The 13809-nt window shown below is 41.5% G+C and overlaps 1 protein-coding gene across 1 annotated transcript in view; it reads right to left on the minus strand.

Annotated features, from left to right (window-relative positions):
- Nucleotides 1-10636, minus strand: part of nol11 (nucleolar protein 11) — a 43420-nt gene extending 32784 nt beyond the window's left edge. The window contains exons 1-3 of the mRNA XM_079629114.1: nucleotides 10397-10636; nucleotides 10059-10172; nucleotides 9905-9961 (exon numbers count right to left, since the gene is read on the minus strand). Of these exons, the coding sequence (XP_079485240.1) occupies nucleotides 9905-9961; nucleotides 10059-10172; nucleotides 10397-10543 (318 nt within the window). The 5' untranslated portion in view covers nucleotides 10544-10636. The remainder of the gene's footprint in view (nucleotides 1-9904; nucleotides 9962-10058; nucleotides 10173-10396) is intronic.
- Nucleotides 10637-13809: the final 3173 nt, after the last annotated feature.

Below are 13809 nucleotides of genomic sequence, written 5' to 3' on the forward strand. Positions count from 1 at the left end.
CGCGGCAAAAGATCGACCAATCAGAATTTTGGTCGAGCCAGAACGTATCAACCAATAATTGACTGGGAGATTACAGCCCTAGCATTCACTGACGTCTCATTTCATTCATATGGATTTTGAAACGTTCTTTTTGGCTGTTTAAGCATTTCACAACCCACACACAAACTACAACAAATAGGTCAGGTGCTGATTATTAATGCGTGCACAACTACCCATCTTTTTGACTAATTCACAAACTACATTTAAACGAATACTTTATATGGCTGTCAAAAAACAAAAACAAAACTAATTTAGAATATTCATTGATGTGCATTTGTGGATCAGGTGACATGTTGATTCACTGACTCGTTTCTGAGTCGATCCTATTTGATTCATTTGGATTTTGAGACTTTCATTTCTCCGGTTTAGCCTTGCACAAATCCCCACAAGGGTCTAAGGGTAGGGACACACCAAAACGATGCTTAAGAACTAGCGCTGATGAAAGCCAACTGTGTTGCCTCGCGTCAGGGCAAAAAAGCTGCACTTGAACACACCGAAAGAACTACAGTCGATTGTCAACTAGGGCTGGACAATAATTCAATATCAATATGTATCGCGATATAATTGTTCAATAACGGTGATATGATTTTTAAACACATTTCCGATATACATTACAGGCATAGGCTACGTTTACGTTTTAATTTTTACTGCGTGATTAATATAAGCAGCACGGCACAACGGTTCATATGTTCATTGTCTCCAAATTGACTTTTCGCAAAGACCCGCCCCCTTTAGTTTTGCTATGTCCAACAAGCTACGCCGCTCTCACCACACCATGTTCTCACGCAGTGAAAAATACATCGCAGAGCAGAGAGGACACTGACAACGCGCAGACAGGCAGACAGACAGACAGACAGGACAGAACAGGTTACTTTTGATATGAAACAAAGTCTCAACTTTGGCAATTTTGTCAAGAAATTTAAACAAATACCATTGTGGGGCTCTTTAATGTGTGTGACAGATCGCTGTAGAGCCCCAGTTAAAGCTGCTCGTGAACCGATCATCTCTTCCTTCTAGTTAATTTATTGCATCAAATAAACATGAATGAACATAAGGAGGAATGTTGTTTTAACCGCGGAAAGACGTCAGTACACGCCGCTTTTCAAGTTAAAATCCTTCAACCAGGGCTCGACATAAGCAATGGCCCGATGGCCCGGGGCCAGTAAAAGAGTATGTCGGGCTAGCTGATTGGCCAGTCACTGGCCCGTGCGGGCCAGTGACTGGCCATCAGCAAAACAAACCGCAATTCGTTATTTAATATTCCGGCTGTGAATTATAAGCTCTGCCTCTGATCGTCGATGTAGTTCAGTATTCGCATACTCCGTTGTTGGGGGGCGAGCACACGCGCGCCGTGTCCGTGCACTTCGTGAACGTGCGAGCCTGCGAGGTGCTAGGGACAGACCGAACGTCAGGACATTGTACTTATAAGCTCGACCCTCGGAGGCAAATATCAAGAATGGCCTGTGACGGGATGCTGTCTGTATCTGAAAGTAAGCGTCTTTCAGATCCACTGAGATAAACCATGCAATCTCACGGGCGACTTTGCGCGAGGATTGGTTGTCAGCAATTTGAACGAGCATTTCATAAGCGCTTGTTCAAACGTCTGAGGTCTAGGATGAGTCTGAGACCACCACCCTTTTTGGGGACGAGAAAGTAGCGTCTTTCGTCGTTAGAGGAACGATCTTTATAGCCCCTTTTCCCAGCAGTTTCGCTATTTCGGCGCCAAGTAGATGTGATACTTCGCTTTACACCGTAGGGGCGGACTGGCCAATGTGGGCCGGCCCACTCAGAAGGCTACACGAATATATTTTAAAAATGACGGAAATCATAATATTACATTTATTTTCTACGCAAATGGCTGAGTGAATTGATCGCGCGGGCGCGGCCGACAAGGAGTGTGTTTTGTGTGCATGTGAGTGTATTGCCCTCCCTCCCTGTTGAGTATCTTGAGAAACGCCCCCTTTCACGTTTAATTTTACAGCGAGAGAGAGAGATATTGATCCGTTACTGCGAATTTATCTGAGGAGATAATTACAAATAATTGTCTATGGATGAAAAGCTGGAAGAATATCACATGATAGCCTAATAGTAGCCTATGCCATGAGGATTCATGTTAATGCAAAATGTTAATGTCTTGATAGTTTTATATTAATATTGTTGTGTGTCTTAATGTTCTTAATGTGTCTTAGTGTGTCTTAATGTTTTTGTGTGTTTGTTTCCCTTTGTTTTACAAATATTATCTAATATGTGTTGTGTTATTTAAAAAAAATGTTTAAATAGCATTTATTTTTGTATTGTGTAATATTTTTATGCTATAAGTAGTGTTAAAAATTATTCTGCACATTAATGAGCCAATGTGTTATGATGCGGGATGTGGTGGGCTGCTGTGGGTCAGAAAGTCCAGGGCCACTCTTTGGTCTCAGTTCGCCAATGCGCGGCAGTCTGCGAGCGAACTGCAGCGAGTAACCTCGTTTTATTATGTTCAGCACCCATTCTGATATGCCAGAAATGGTTTCCCATGCTTTTCCTTATATTTCTTTCAGGGACAGTAAAAATATAGAAGGGGCCAGCAAAACTCTGATCTACTGGCCCCGGGGGCCAGTGGGGATTTTTTTTTATGTTGAGCCCTGCCTTCAACGTTAATCTACTAAATGAACTCTCCTGACTGCTTTGTCGGACAAAAATGGCGGATTCTGTGAATGGAGTTATCATATTATGTGCAAACAGCTGAAAACGATATTTGTGCAGTGTGCGCATGTCAAAAAAATCTATTCTGATTTGAAAGCTTGTGACAAACGCGCACAACAACCCGATCACACGTTTAGCATTCATGTAAACACTACATTCAGATTCATCAATCAAAATGAATTCTGGGTGTCATCAACACTCAATGTCCCTCAGCAACATGTGCTTTTGTTGTTACTCACTTTTTTTTTGGTTTGTTTTCTGCAACAACTCTGAGCACTTTTCATATTCTTTATCAACCTATGTTAGCCTATAGCTTAAAGTTAACGTATATTAATAAGTTGAGTTATTAACTTATGTTTATATTACAGTGATTTCACATTTCTTGTATGAAGGCTAAATACAAATAAAATATTAACAATAATTTATTTGTACCATTTTTATTTCTAAAATATAGTTTTATAGACATTACAGACATTAATTGTGGGCGTTCTTGGCAGTTTTTCCTGAGGCTTTTATATTGTTCATATCGAATCGACCGAAATTAAGAAATATATCGTGATACAAATTTTGGCGATATCGTCCAGCCCTGGCATAGTTACTTTTTATCCATTGTTCTTTGAATTGTCAGTCTACATCATTGTCTTCTGTGTATCAGAATAATTCATTGCGTTCGTGATCAGACATATATTTGCACATATATTTAATTTGCAGAAGAAGTGATTATATACAGTGCTTAGCATACGTGTACACACCCATGCTAAAGTTGACACAAAAAAAAACATTTTGGAAATTGATCTTAATGCCTTAATTAAAATTTAATTGGCATTGTTTTATTTCAGTTAGCATAATAGCTGGTTTGATTTGCATGCCAATCTCTAGGTATTGTGAAGGGTATGTGATGATGTGGGTCTATTTTAATTCCAAAGGCCAGGGGAACTTTATCAGGATGCATTGTATCCTGGATCCATGAAATAACTGGCCTTTAAAAATAAAAATCTGCCTGACTCTATGGGAATTTAACATAGGGGTGTCCTGACTTATACACCCTGTATTTTAAGGAAGAACATTTATTTATTTATGATACATTATTCATTCACAAAGAAAATTTGTGTCCTTAAAGGTTGGAGTTTCTCTTTTTTTTTTTTTATTAAGGCATTAAGATTAATTTCCAAAAAATGATTTCATATTACTCTTTTTAGTCAACTTTAGCATGGGTGTGTTCACTTATGCTAAGCACTGTATGTGTATGAAACATTCATGTTTAGAGCATTAAAGCTAGGGTAGGTAATCCTGTTCAGAAACATTTTTTTTTATACTGGGTGAAATGGTCCTTCCATTCTGATAGTAGTCAATATGTCAATGTGTTCAGAAAAAGGAATAAAAAAATCTGACCTCTGTAGCAGCTGTAGGACAGTAAAAAACTCTGACCAATCACTGCCATTCGGTGCGAATGTAAAGAACCAATCAGATGCCTTCATGTCTCGTGCCAGAGCACAACTGCGTGCACAGCCCTGCGTGCACTAATCACATGTCACCGTTTCCGGAAACATTTAGCTCACTACACCAACTAAGCAGGAGTTTGCGGCACAATGGCAGAAAAAAATGCAGCCAAAACTACCAATACTCGGCTTTCCTGTGACCTGCAGCTGACTCTAAATGTGGATGCGCGTTCATATTTGTGGGGCGCAGCACTGACAGGAGGGGGCGGAGCTTAGAAGAGGTGCCACTTTCAACATTACCTACCCTAGCTTTAAAGGTATATGAAATATGTCCATAACTTGAAACGCACTTACTCTGGTCCATATGTGAACGATATGATCCTCGATGCGAGCGTTGTTAACTCATCGCGGCGCTTCCTTTAATTCTCCGCTGTAATGCGATCTCATGTGTAATCCAGCGTAGTGATTGGATTGAACAAGCTCTTACTCATGAATAAATGCAAAGAGTTACTCAGGGCCAGCTGATGCAGAATCGTGCCTGCAGCCAGTCACACCGACCAAGGGGACGCTTCTACCTCACATTCTGTGACGTTGCTTCTACACTGCTCTTAACCTGTTAGCCTTCACCAGAGCGAGGACGCACTGAAGCGTTTTTTTTTTATATAGTTCAAAGTTACTATCAGATTTAATGTTATTACCTTGACAAACTATACATCATTAAAAAGATTTAAGTCTCACGTTTCAGTATTTGACCACTATTGTATTCTGAGAAACTTATAGTGACAGTTATGTCTTAATTTGTGTCAGGATTTATGTATTGAAAAAATGAGTCGATACCTTTAATATGAATTATGAGCATCAGCCGCGTCCATTAAAAAAAACTCCCGTGTTGTCATGAGAACGCGTGACAAAACAACGTCCCTCAGGGCTTTTGGCTCAAAAATGTGCAGATTTGGAGAAATATTGATAGATTCTCATAGGTTTACATCATATTTCTATAGACAGGAATAATATTTATTGAATTTATATCCAAATGCGTCGATCTAAACATAAAGAGCGCTGGATAGTCTGATGTACTGTGTTTTCAATCCATACAGCAGACTGAGGGCGCCATTTGCACAGAATTTTTCCAAATATGGTGCACAGTGCACTCACGAAGAAGAACCATAACCTGTGACCTTCCAGGACGTCACTCACATAAACAACGCTATCAGAGATCGCTGTAACATGCAGATAAAGATGTTTTGAAGACAATAAACATGATTGCAATGATATTTGATTTACCTGTGTTCTTCGAGTCATGTCAGGTATTTTTATAATAATAGATTATATTTATAATGTAATGCTAATCGATATAGACTTTAGCATTGTGCAGAATACTATAACGCAGTGGTGGGCCGTCAGGGCCAGCAAGGCCTTCTCTGCTGGCCTAAACACTATGAGAATCACTGACTTGCACTTTAATATTATTTTTTTTATGAATGAGTATTAAATTATTCCCAATAGTCCGTTCTCTTAATTTCATAGCTTTTCTCTTGGTTGCGCTGCTTCCAGTAGTGTACATTTAATTTAGTGCTTTTATCCAATCATATTTCAGTCATCATGTGTTGCCAGGGTCAAATATATCTGCCTCGAGGCCTTCAGAATCGATAGTGCGGGCGCCTGTAGCTTAAATGAATGGCAATGAAACTGTTGCTTTAACCAATCAGATAATAGGTCAGATTTAATCAGCCAATCAGATATCGAGTTGACTGCACCGGGGCCATCTAGCAGGCATACAATAACGTAGGCATTTCCACGCCCTTTGATTGGATGGTCAGAGCGTGTACTGTTACTGGTAGTCAGAGCTAGCTAACCGCATCTGTAGCGAACTGTGTAAACTAAAATACCTGTAGATTTAATAGTTTTTTTCAACCCACAAATTAATGTTTATTTCCTTCCTCGACCACCAGCAGGTTCAAACCTCTTATATACTGTCTATGGTTCAAACCTACCGGAAAAAAATCCCTTATTCAGCTTATGCAGAGTCACGGAACTCTATCGATCTGTCCGGGTAAAAACAGAACTGACTGCAATGTAAAGTTATGCCAGGACTGATTTTGAAGGCAAATGTCCCGCTGATCTCATTGATATCGTTCAAAAATCTGTGTGAGAGCTTGTGTCGGCTGTAACGTTACACATCGTCATGTTTTGCGGTGTTTTTCCTGTTTAACGCTTCTGTCGAGCAGACACTCTCAGCACTAAAGCGAATTAAAACTTATGACAGAACGACGAGACAGACTGAACTTTCAGCACATTATAGCTTCGATGGCGATAGAAAAGGTTGTTGGGACTGAAACGCACAGACAACCTGTACAACCAAGTAATTCAAGTCTTTTTGAGGAAAGAAATTAGGATGGATTTTGTGTAAAAAATAATCAGTTTTGGAGAGTAGGCTATAATGCATTTTTGCCCCCGTTTTTTTCCGTGCTGAATATGATTTTCTTCCTTATTTTTCTTGTAAATGTATGATCGAAACAACTTTTTTTCAAACATTTACTATTGTAGCCATTGAAGGATAAGACAGGGAGGATCCGTTTCTGAATTTATAATCGGAACGCAAGAACCACTGACTGTAACGTTACACTAACAAAAGCCGAACGCACTCGCTCGTTTCTCTCTACCCGGCCTTTCACGAACTCTCCGCATTAACCCTATAACTGCCGGTGCAAAATAAAAACAGGAATTTCACAACAATTATAGAGAGTATGTGCGTGCGCTGCTACACTATTAAAAGTTATTAATTCAGGGTGGACATCACTGAAGGCCTAGGTGTGAAATGCACGGCCCGCCACTGCTATAACATAATATATGTTCTGTCTGATTTTCTTTTCTGAAGCCAAATAAGATCATAGAAGATTATTTAAAACACTCGACTTGCGCTATAAAGTAAGTTTGGAGCACACACATGGTTTTAATCTCATAAATTGTCGTGTATTGATGGTGTGCTAAGCTAACATCTAGCTGTTATTTTTTATGATTTTTTTCTAAATCGGAATGCTTACTGAAATATTTCTTTATTTAAGAAAGGCATTTGATACAGTTTCAAATGTGAAGATTATGAAAGAAATTAGGGGGTGAAAAACCGTGAATAGCCAGTCGTTAGGCATTATAATGGAGACAAAGGAAAAGCATATTTATGGCCATAAGCAGGCTGGAGAGGTGTAAATGTGAGCAGGAGAGACTGTCACTGAATGGGTCTCGTTTGCACCACAAAACAATAGAGACAATAGACTGAATAGATGCTAATAGATGACAATAAACACAAGTTTGCATTTTAGAGTCAATTCAAAATAAAGTCATTTGAGATGCTCTTGAAAAACATTTAACAAAATACAGAGTTTTAGACTTATCACCTTCAAATTTTAAATATAACATGGTCAGACATGTGTCTTTAGCTGGAGTGCATTTCTAGAGTGCTGACGGGCCAACTTCAATTTAATTTTCATGAAGATGTTTCATAAAAATAAATTTCTAATAACTTACACAACTTTGAAGCTATTCATAATTTTTTTTTTCATTATGACAATAATTCATTCTACATTTCCAATAAAGTGCCAGGTGTCAGCTTTCAAATGAGATCATGCTTGTGCTTTTAGGACAAAGCGTCAATGAACTGAATCTGTTTTCGGTTGAGAATGCAATTTCTGGGGATTTTTCAAAAGTGGCGCTGAAGGCTAACAGGTTAAACCCGGAAGAACAAAATTGCTCGGGAAAAACACGTATTGATAATATTTATGAGTGCTTCATGTTTTCAGTGATGTGCAACCTGTACATATTTGTTCACATTTCAAAAAAAATATTTTGGGGTTTCTTGACCCTTTTGTGTCCCCGGGTTGAGGCAAAGTTTGCGTGTGCACCTGAAAACTCTCCCATGTGTTGTGGTCGTAACGAGGCGGTTCTACGTCTAAAACTCAATTCAGGTCAAGATTTTTTGTGATTGTGTGCAGGGTGGCCAAGCTTCAGTCAATGGTGGCCATCCCCTAGCTCCACCCCTAATATGTATTTGACCTGTGCATAAATGTTTTATTTGTATTACTCTTTTGTCAACTGTTTTTTGACCGCAATGATGAATATGATAATATAATGAACATAAAACTAGGGATGCGCCGATCCGATATTCAGTATCGGTATCGGCTCCGATACTGACATTTTTGCTGGATCGGGTATCGGTCAGACCAGGCCGATCCAAATCCGATATTGTGCGTATACTATTCTGTGCTATTGTTAAGCCCCACAAAAGGCACAAAAACATTATAAAGCACCATAAAGTTGTCGTGCACTATAAGTGTTCTGAAGCCATTATATAGTATAATGTGAGATATAAATTAATATTTAAGTCATTAAATTCAAGATCACGTACACTTTTCCCTCCGCTGCGGCTGTCAGTCATTCTCCATTCAGCATCAAACAGCGCGTCGCGTTCGGTTACGACAGTCAACACGATGAAAAACTTTCTCCAAGATGATTCAATGTTACTATAATTATAGGCCTACTTGATCTGTAGATATAGGTCTATGGTTTTGCATTAAACAACTTTATCTTGCTGGACTTTATTGCTGTACCTTAACTACTTTCTACCGGGTGTATGTCTCTCACAACACTGGAGTCAGAGCACTATAGCAGCTAACTGTTCTTCACGTGCACAGTAAATGACATTTAAAACTGTTAAAAGAAAATATTAAATAAACTATTGATTAGATAGATACTGTATAATACTCTACGCATCAATATGTCTTTCCTTCGTGCTTTGAAATCTTCAATATGGACTCGACGCGCTGCGCGCTGTGACTCGTGTTGCTTCAAGCGCATCATTCTGCGCTCGGGATGCGCATAAGCGCTGTGTGCCGCTTTTCATATCATGTTGCTGCCTCATTAAACCGCTGTGCTATACATTTAAAACATGTCTCAATTTTATAGTAGGCTATAAAATAATTAATCTTTTTGATTTTTGTTATCTTGTTTTTCATGAATGTATTTTACAACAATACAAAGAGCATTGTGTAACGTTTTACCAGATTTAGTGTTACACTTATTCTCATATTTGTTCCCCACTAAATGTTTTTTCATGTTCAGATTTAATACAATTATTGAGCACTTGTGATTTTTCTAGACTAAATTTTACTGCTTAATTATCCACTATTCTAGTTTATAATAGCATTTTTTGTCATTATGGTCATATTTTTTTTGATTTGTTGTTTTTCTTTGTATAATGAAGTTGTCTGTATTGAGTAGATAGTGTTTAACACACAAAAGAGTGATTATCAGTTCAACACACATAGTTATAGAAATTCTACTTGATAAAAAAAAAAAACTGCCCTGGTATCGGATCGGTACTCGGTATCGGCCGATATTGAATTGCAGGTATCGGAATCGGTATCGGAAACAAAAAAGGTGGATCGGAGCATCCCTACATAAAACAATGAAGAATTCATGGTTGAATCAAGTTGAAGACGACCGTTTTTTTTTCTTCTTCTTCAACTTTCACATAGAGGGAGATCTATTTATAGGCGTCTTTCAATTACCTGAAAAAGAAAGCTTTTGACCTATCACCCAAATCTCAACGTTTTTCAGCCATCTGCTAAGTTTTTGTTGGGTGATCACGTGAGCCTCTAGGATACAGTGCCCTATACGTTTATTTACGTTACCCCTGGTACCACTCACTCAATTGAATCCTTATGAATTTTAACTTAACTTACTGTAGCTTTAAAAGCCTTTTCCATGTGGACATCATTTTCTTTCCAAACTCTGACAACCTAAAAGACACAACAACAACAAAACATTCGTAAGTACTCGGTCTCGGCATGTGAAACTGAATTATTCGTATGGGAAACATCATGTCTCGATCCTTACCCTGTCATCAGTAACGACCACATATTCCTGGGACTGCGTGTTAAACACAGCGGGGCAGGTGATTATCTGCCCATGTTTCACTGTCCAACTGCCCGTAGGCTTTTGATCAGACACCTATTAATCAATATAACTTATAGGTTAAACGGCAACACAAACAGCTACCAAATCTCTCTCTGAATAACATTTACAGAATAAATAAAATAACATTAGATGCTGTTGGAGAATTTCCTGTGTTTGTGATGTAACTTAGCGCTCATTTTACATGCTAGAATTTAACACATCACTGCATGCAATCCGTTCTCATGAGACAAACAGTATTTACATCTAACTAATTTTACCTTGTAAACAGTAACAGATCTCGAAGCGTCAGTGACGAGGACATGGTCGATATCTCTGCCCAGTTCAATCCCCAGAATTCCTGAATTCGAAGAATTTCGAGTTGGTCCAATTCCACACAGCGTGTATCCTTCAAACAACGCAGCCATGTTTCTTTCCACGCGGGCCGAGTGATTCTTCTTCCTCTTTCAGGGTTTAATGGCGGTTGGCAACTCATCTCAAAGGTGCATTACCGCCACCTACTTGACTGGAGTGTGGGCATTATAATGACATCAAAAGAGATAGAAAAAAAAAAAAACCTATTCAATTCTATCGCTTAGCGCCTTAGCCCATTGTTTTTCCAAAACAAAATTAATAACTTGAGAATTTTCCCAGATGTTTTCCCAAATAAATGCTCAAGTGCAAATGCTTTGTTCATCCATTTGTGTCTTTAATTCTGCCCTATCTTCTTCATATTTTTTGCAGTCTTAAAATATATGCTTCACTGTCTCTTGTACATTACAATAAGTACATAATCCAATGGGGGTGTTTTCCTATTCTGTACAATGTTGTATTTAAAGTTGGCATGAAATCAAAATTGACCCTATTTACTTTTTATAGCGGATATTACTAGTCTTGTGGTGAACAATTAATCCGTGCAAGTTAATACATGGAAAAAAATTGTTTGCCGAAGTTATCTTTAATCAAAGTCTGGAAAGTTACATCCGGTTCTGGAATGGGTCTTTTTCTGATGACATAGGCTTGACGGCTTGGGTTGGTTAATCGCTTAACCACTCCCCTCAAACCGTTACTCTGCTTTGGGCGAGAGATGGAGAGGAGGAGCGCTGAAGTAAAACCCTGCCCTCTGTTCAATATTCCGTTTCACTCGGAAATGCGTCACAACACTTGAGAAAAGTCGTTTACAACTTCCTGTTCACGCAGACTTTAAACCAGTGTGACCCATTCTAAGACTTGAAACTAACATCTCCTCCCCTGGGTTTCTGCCCTTCCTCATGCTTACTTGATTTTGAATACTGTATAAATTACGTCCTGTATCCGCTGTGTTCCAATATTCCTGCCATATTTTAAGTGAATGTTGCTTTATGATGGTTTTAACCTCTACTCTACTTATTGGTATGTGCACATCTACTGTTTCATGCTTTATAGAGTTTTTTTGCTAGCATATACAGCTTAATTTCCTTTCACCCCTACATGAGCAGGAACCCAAAGGAAGGAGAAAGCTATTCTTTTATTATGTAGTGTGAGAAGCAGGTGGAGGATTTGATGAATGATGTCTTGTCTACATGATGCTCTCCCAGATTGAATGCTTAATAATGCTGTTAAACTGTCTGAGGCTATAACGACACGACACCTTGGTCCTGATTATTTTCTTCCACCCACCCCAATGCCACTAAAATTGCTACTAACTCCACCGTGTAGACTGACAGGTAGTCTGTTGTCCTCTTTTTTGACTGCTACATCCATCCATCCATCCATCTTCTTCCGCTTATCCAGGGCCGGGTCGCGGGGGCAGCAGTTTTTGCAGAGATGCCCAGACTTCCCTCTCCCTAGCCACTTCCTCTAGCTCTTCCGGGGGGACACCGAGGGAGACATAGTCTCTCCAGCGTGTCCTAGGTCTTCCCCGGGGTCTCCTCCCGGTGGGACGTGCCCGGAACACCTTCCCGGGAAGGCGTCCAGGAGGCATCCGGAACAGATGCCCGAGCCACCTCAGCTGACCCCTCTCGATGTGGAGGAGCAGCGGCTCTACTCTGAGCTCCTCCCGAGTGACCGAGCTTCTCACCCTATCTCTAATGGATCGCCCAGCCACCCTGCGGAGAAAGCTCATTTCGGCCGTCTGTATCCGGGATCTTGTCCTTTCGGTCATGACCCAAAGCTCATGACCATAGGTGAGAGTAGGAACGTAGATTGGCCGGTAAATCGAGAGCTTCACCTTGCGGCTCAGCTCTTTCTTCACCACGACAGACCGGTACATCGACCGCATTACTGCAGAAGCTGCACCAATCCGTCTGTCAATCTCACGTTCCATCCTTCCCTCACTTGTGAACAAAACCCCAAGATACTTAAACTCCTCCACTTGAGGCAGGAACTCTCCACCAACCTGAAGTAGGCAAGCCACCTTTTTCCGACTGAGGACCATGGCCTCGGATTTGGAGGTGCTGATTCTCATCCCAGCCGCTTCACACTCGGCTGCAAACCGTCCTAGTGCATGCTGAAGGTCCTGGTCTGAAGGGTACCAACACGACAACATCATTTGCAAAGAGCAGAGACGAAATCGTGTTGTTCCCAAACCAGACACCCTCCGGCACCCTGGCTGCGCCTAGAAATTCTGTCCATAAAAATTATGAACAGAACCGGCGACAAAGGGCAGCCCTGCCGGAGTCCAACATGCACCGGGAAGAAATCTGACTTACTGCCGGCAATGAGAACCAAGCTCCTGCTTCGGTCGTACAGGGACCGGACAGCCCTCAGCAAAGGACCCCGGTCCCCATACTCCCGGGGGTATAGAGCTGGTCCAGTGTTCCACGGCCTGGATGAAAAACGCACTGTTCCTTCTGAATCCGAGGTTCTACTATCGGCCGTATTCTCCTCTCCAGTACCCTGGCATAGACTTTCCCAGGGAGGCTGAGAAGTGTGATCCCCCTGTAGTTGGAACACACCCTCCAGTCCCCCTTCTTAAAAAGAGGGACCACCACCCCGGTCTGCCATCCCAGAGGCACTATTCCTTCCACCGTCCGACGACATCCCCAGTTGAGGTCAACAGCTGCCCACCTCCACTGTAGACAGCGGTGGTAGGGCACTGCTTCCCTCTCCTGAGGCGCCGGACGCTTTGCCAGAATCTCTTCGAGGCCAGCCGATAGTCCTTTTCCATGGCCTCACCGAACTCCTCCCAGGCCCGAGTTTTTGCCTCCACAACCACCCGGGCTGCAGTTCGCTTGGTACCAGTCAGCTGCCTCAGGAGTCCCACAAGCCAACCAGGCCCGATAGGACTCCTTCTTCAGCTTGACGGCATTCTTTACTTCCGGTGTCCACCACCGGGTTCGGGGATTGCCGCCTCGACAGGCACCGGAGACCTTACAGCCACAGCTCCGAGCGATCGCTTCGACAATGGAGGTGGAGAACATGGTCCACTGGGACTCAATATCTCCAGCCTCCCTCGGGATCCGGTCGAAGCTCTGCTGGAGGTGGGAGTTGAAGATCTCTCTGACAGGAGACTCGGCCAAACGTTCCCAGCAGACCCTTACAGTACATTTGGGTCTGCCGAGTCTGTCCAGCTTCCTCCTCCGCCATCGGATCCAACTCACCACCAGGTGGTGATCACGCAGCGTGCCCATGGTGACATAGTGGGTGCAAAGCGCCCCCATTGGATCTCCTCCCTGGAGGGGCCTCTCTCGATAGGCTGCTGCAGTTGCCGCAG

The sequence above is a fragment of the Phoxinus phoxinus genome, assembly GCF_949152265.1.
Source record: "Phoxinus phoxinus genome assembly, chromosome: 11".
In the NCBI taxonomy this organism is placed as follows: domain Eukaryota; kingdom Metazoa; phylum Chordata; class Actinopteri; order Cypriniformes; family Leuciscidae; genus Phoxinus; species Phoxinus phoxinus.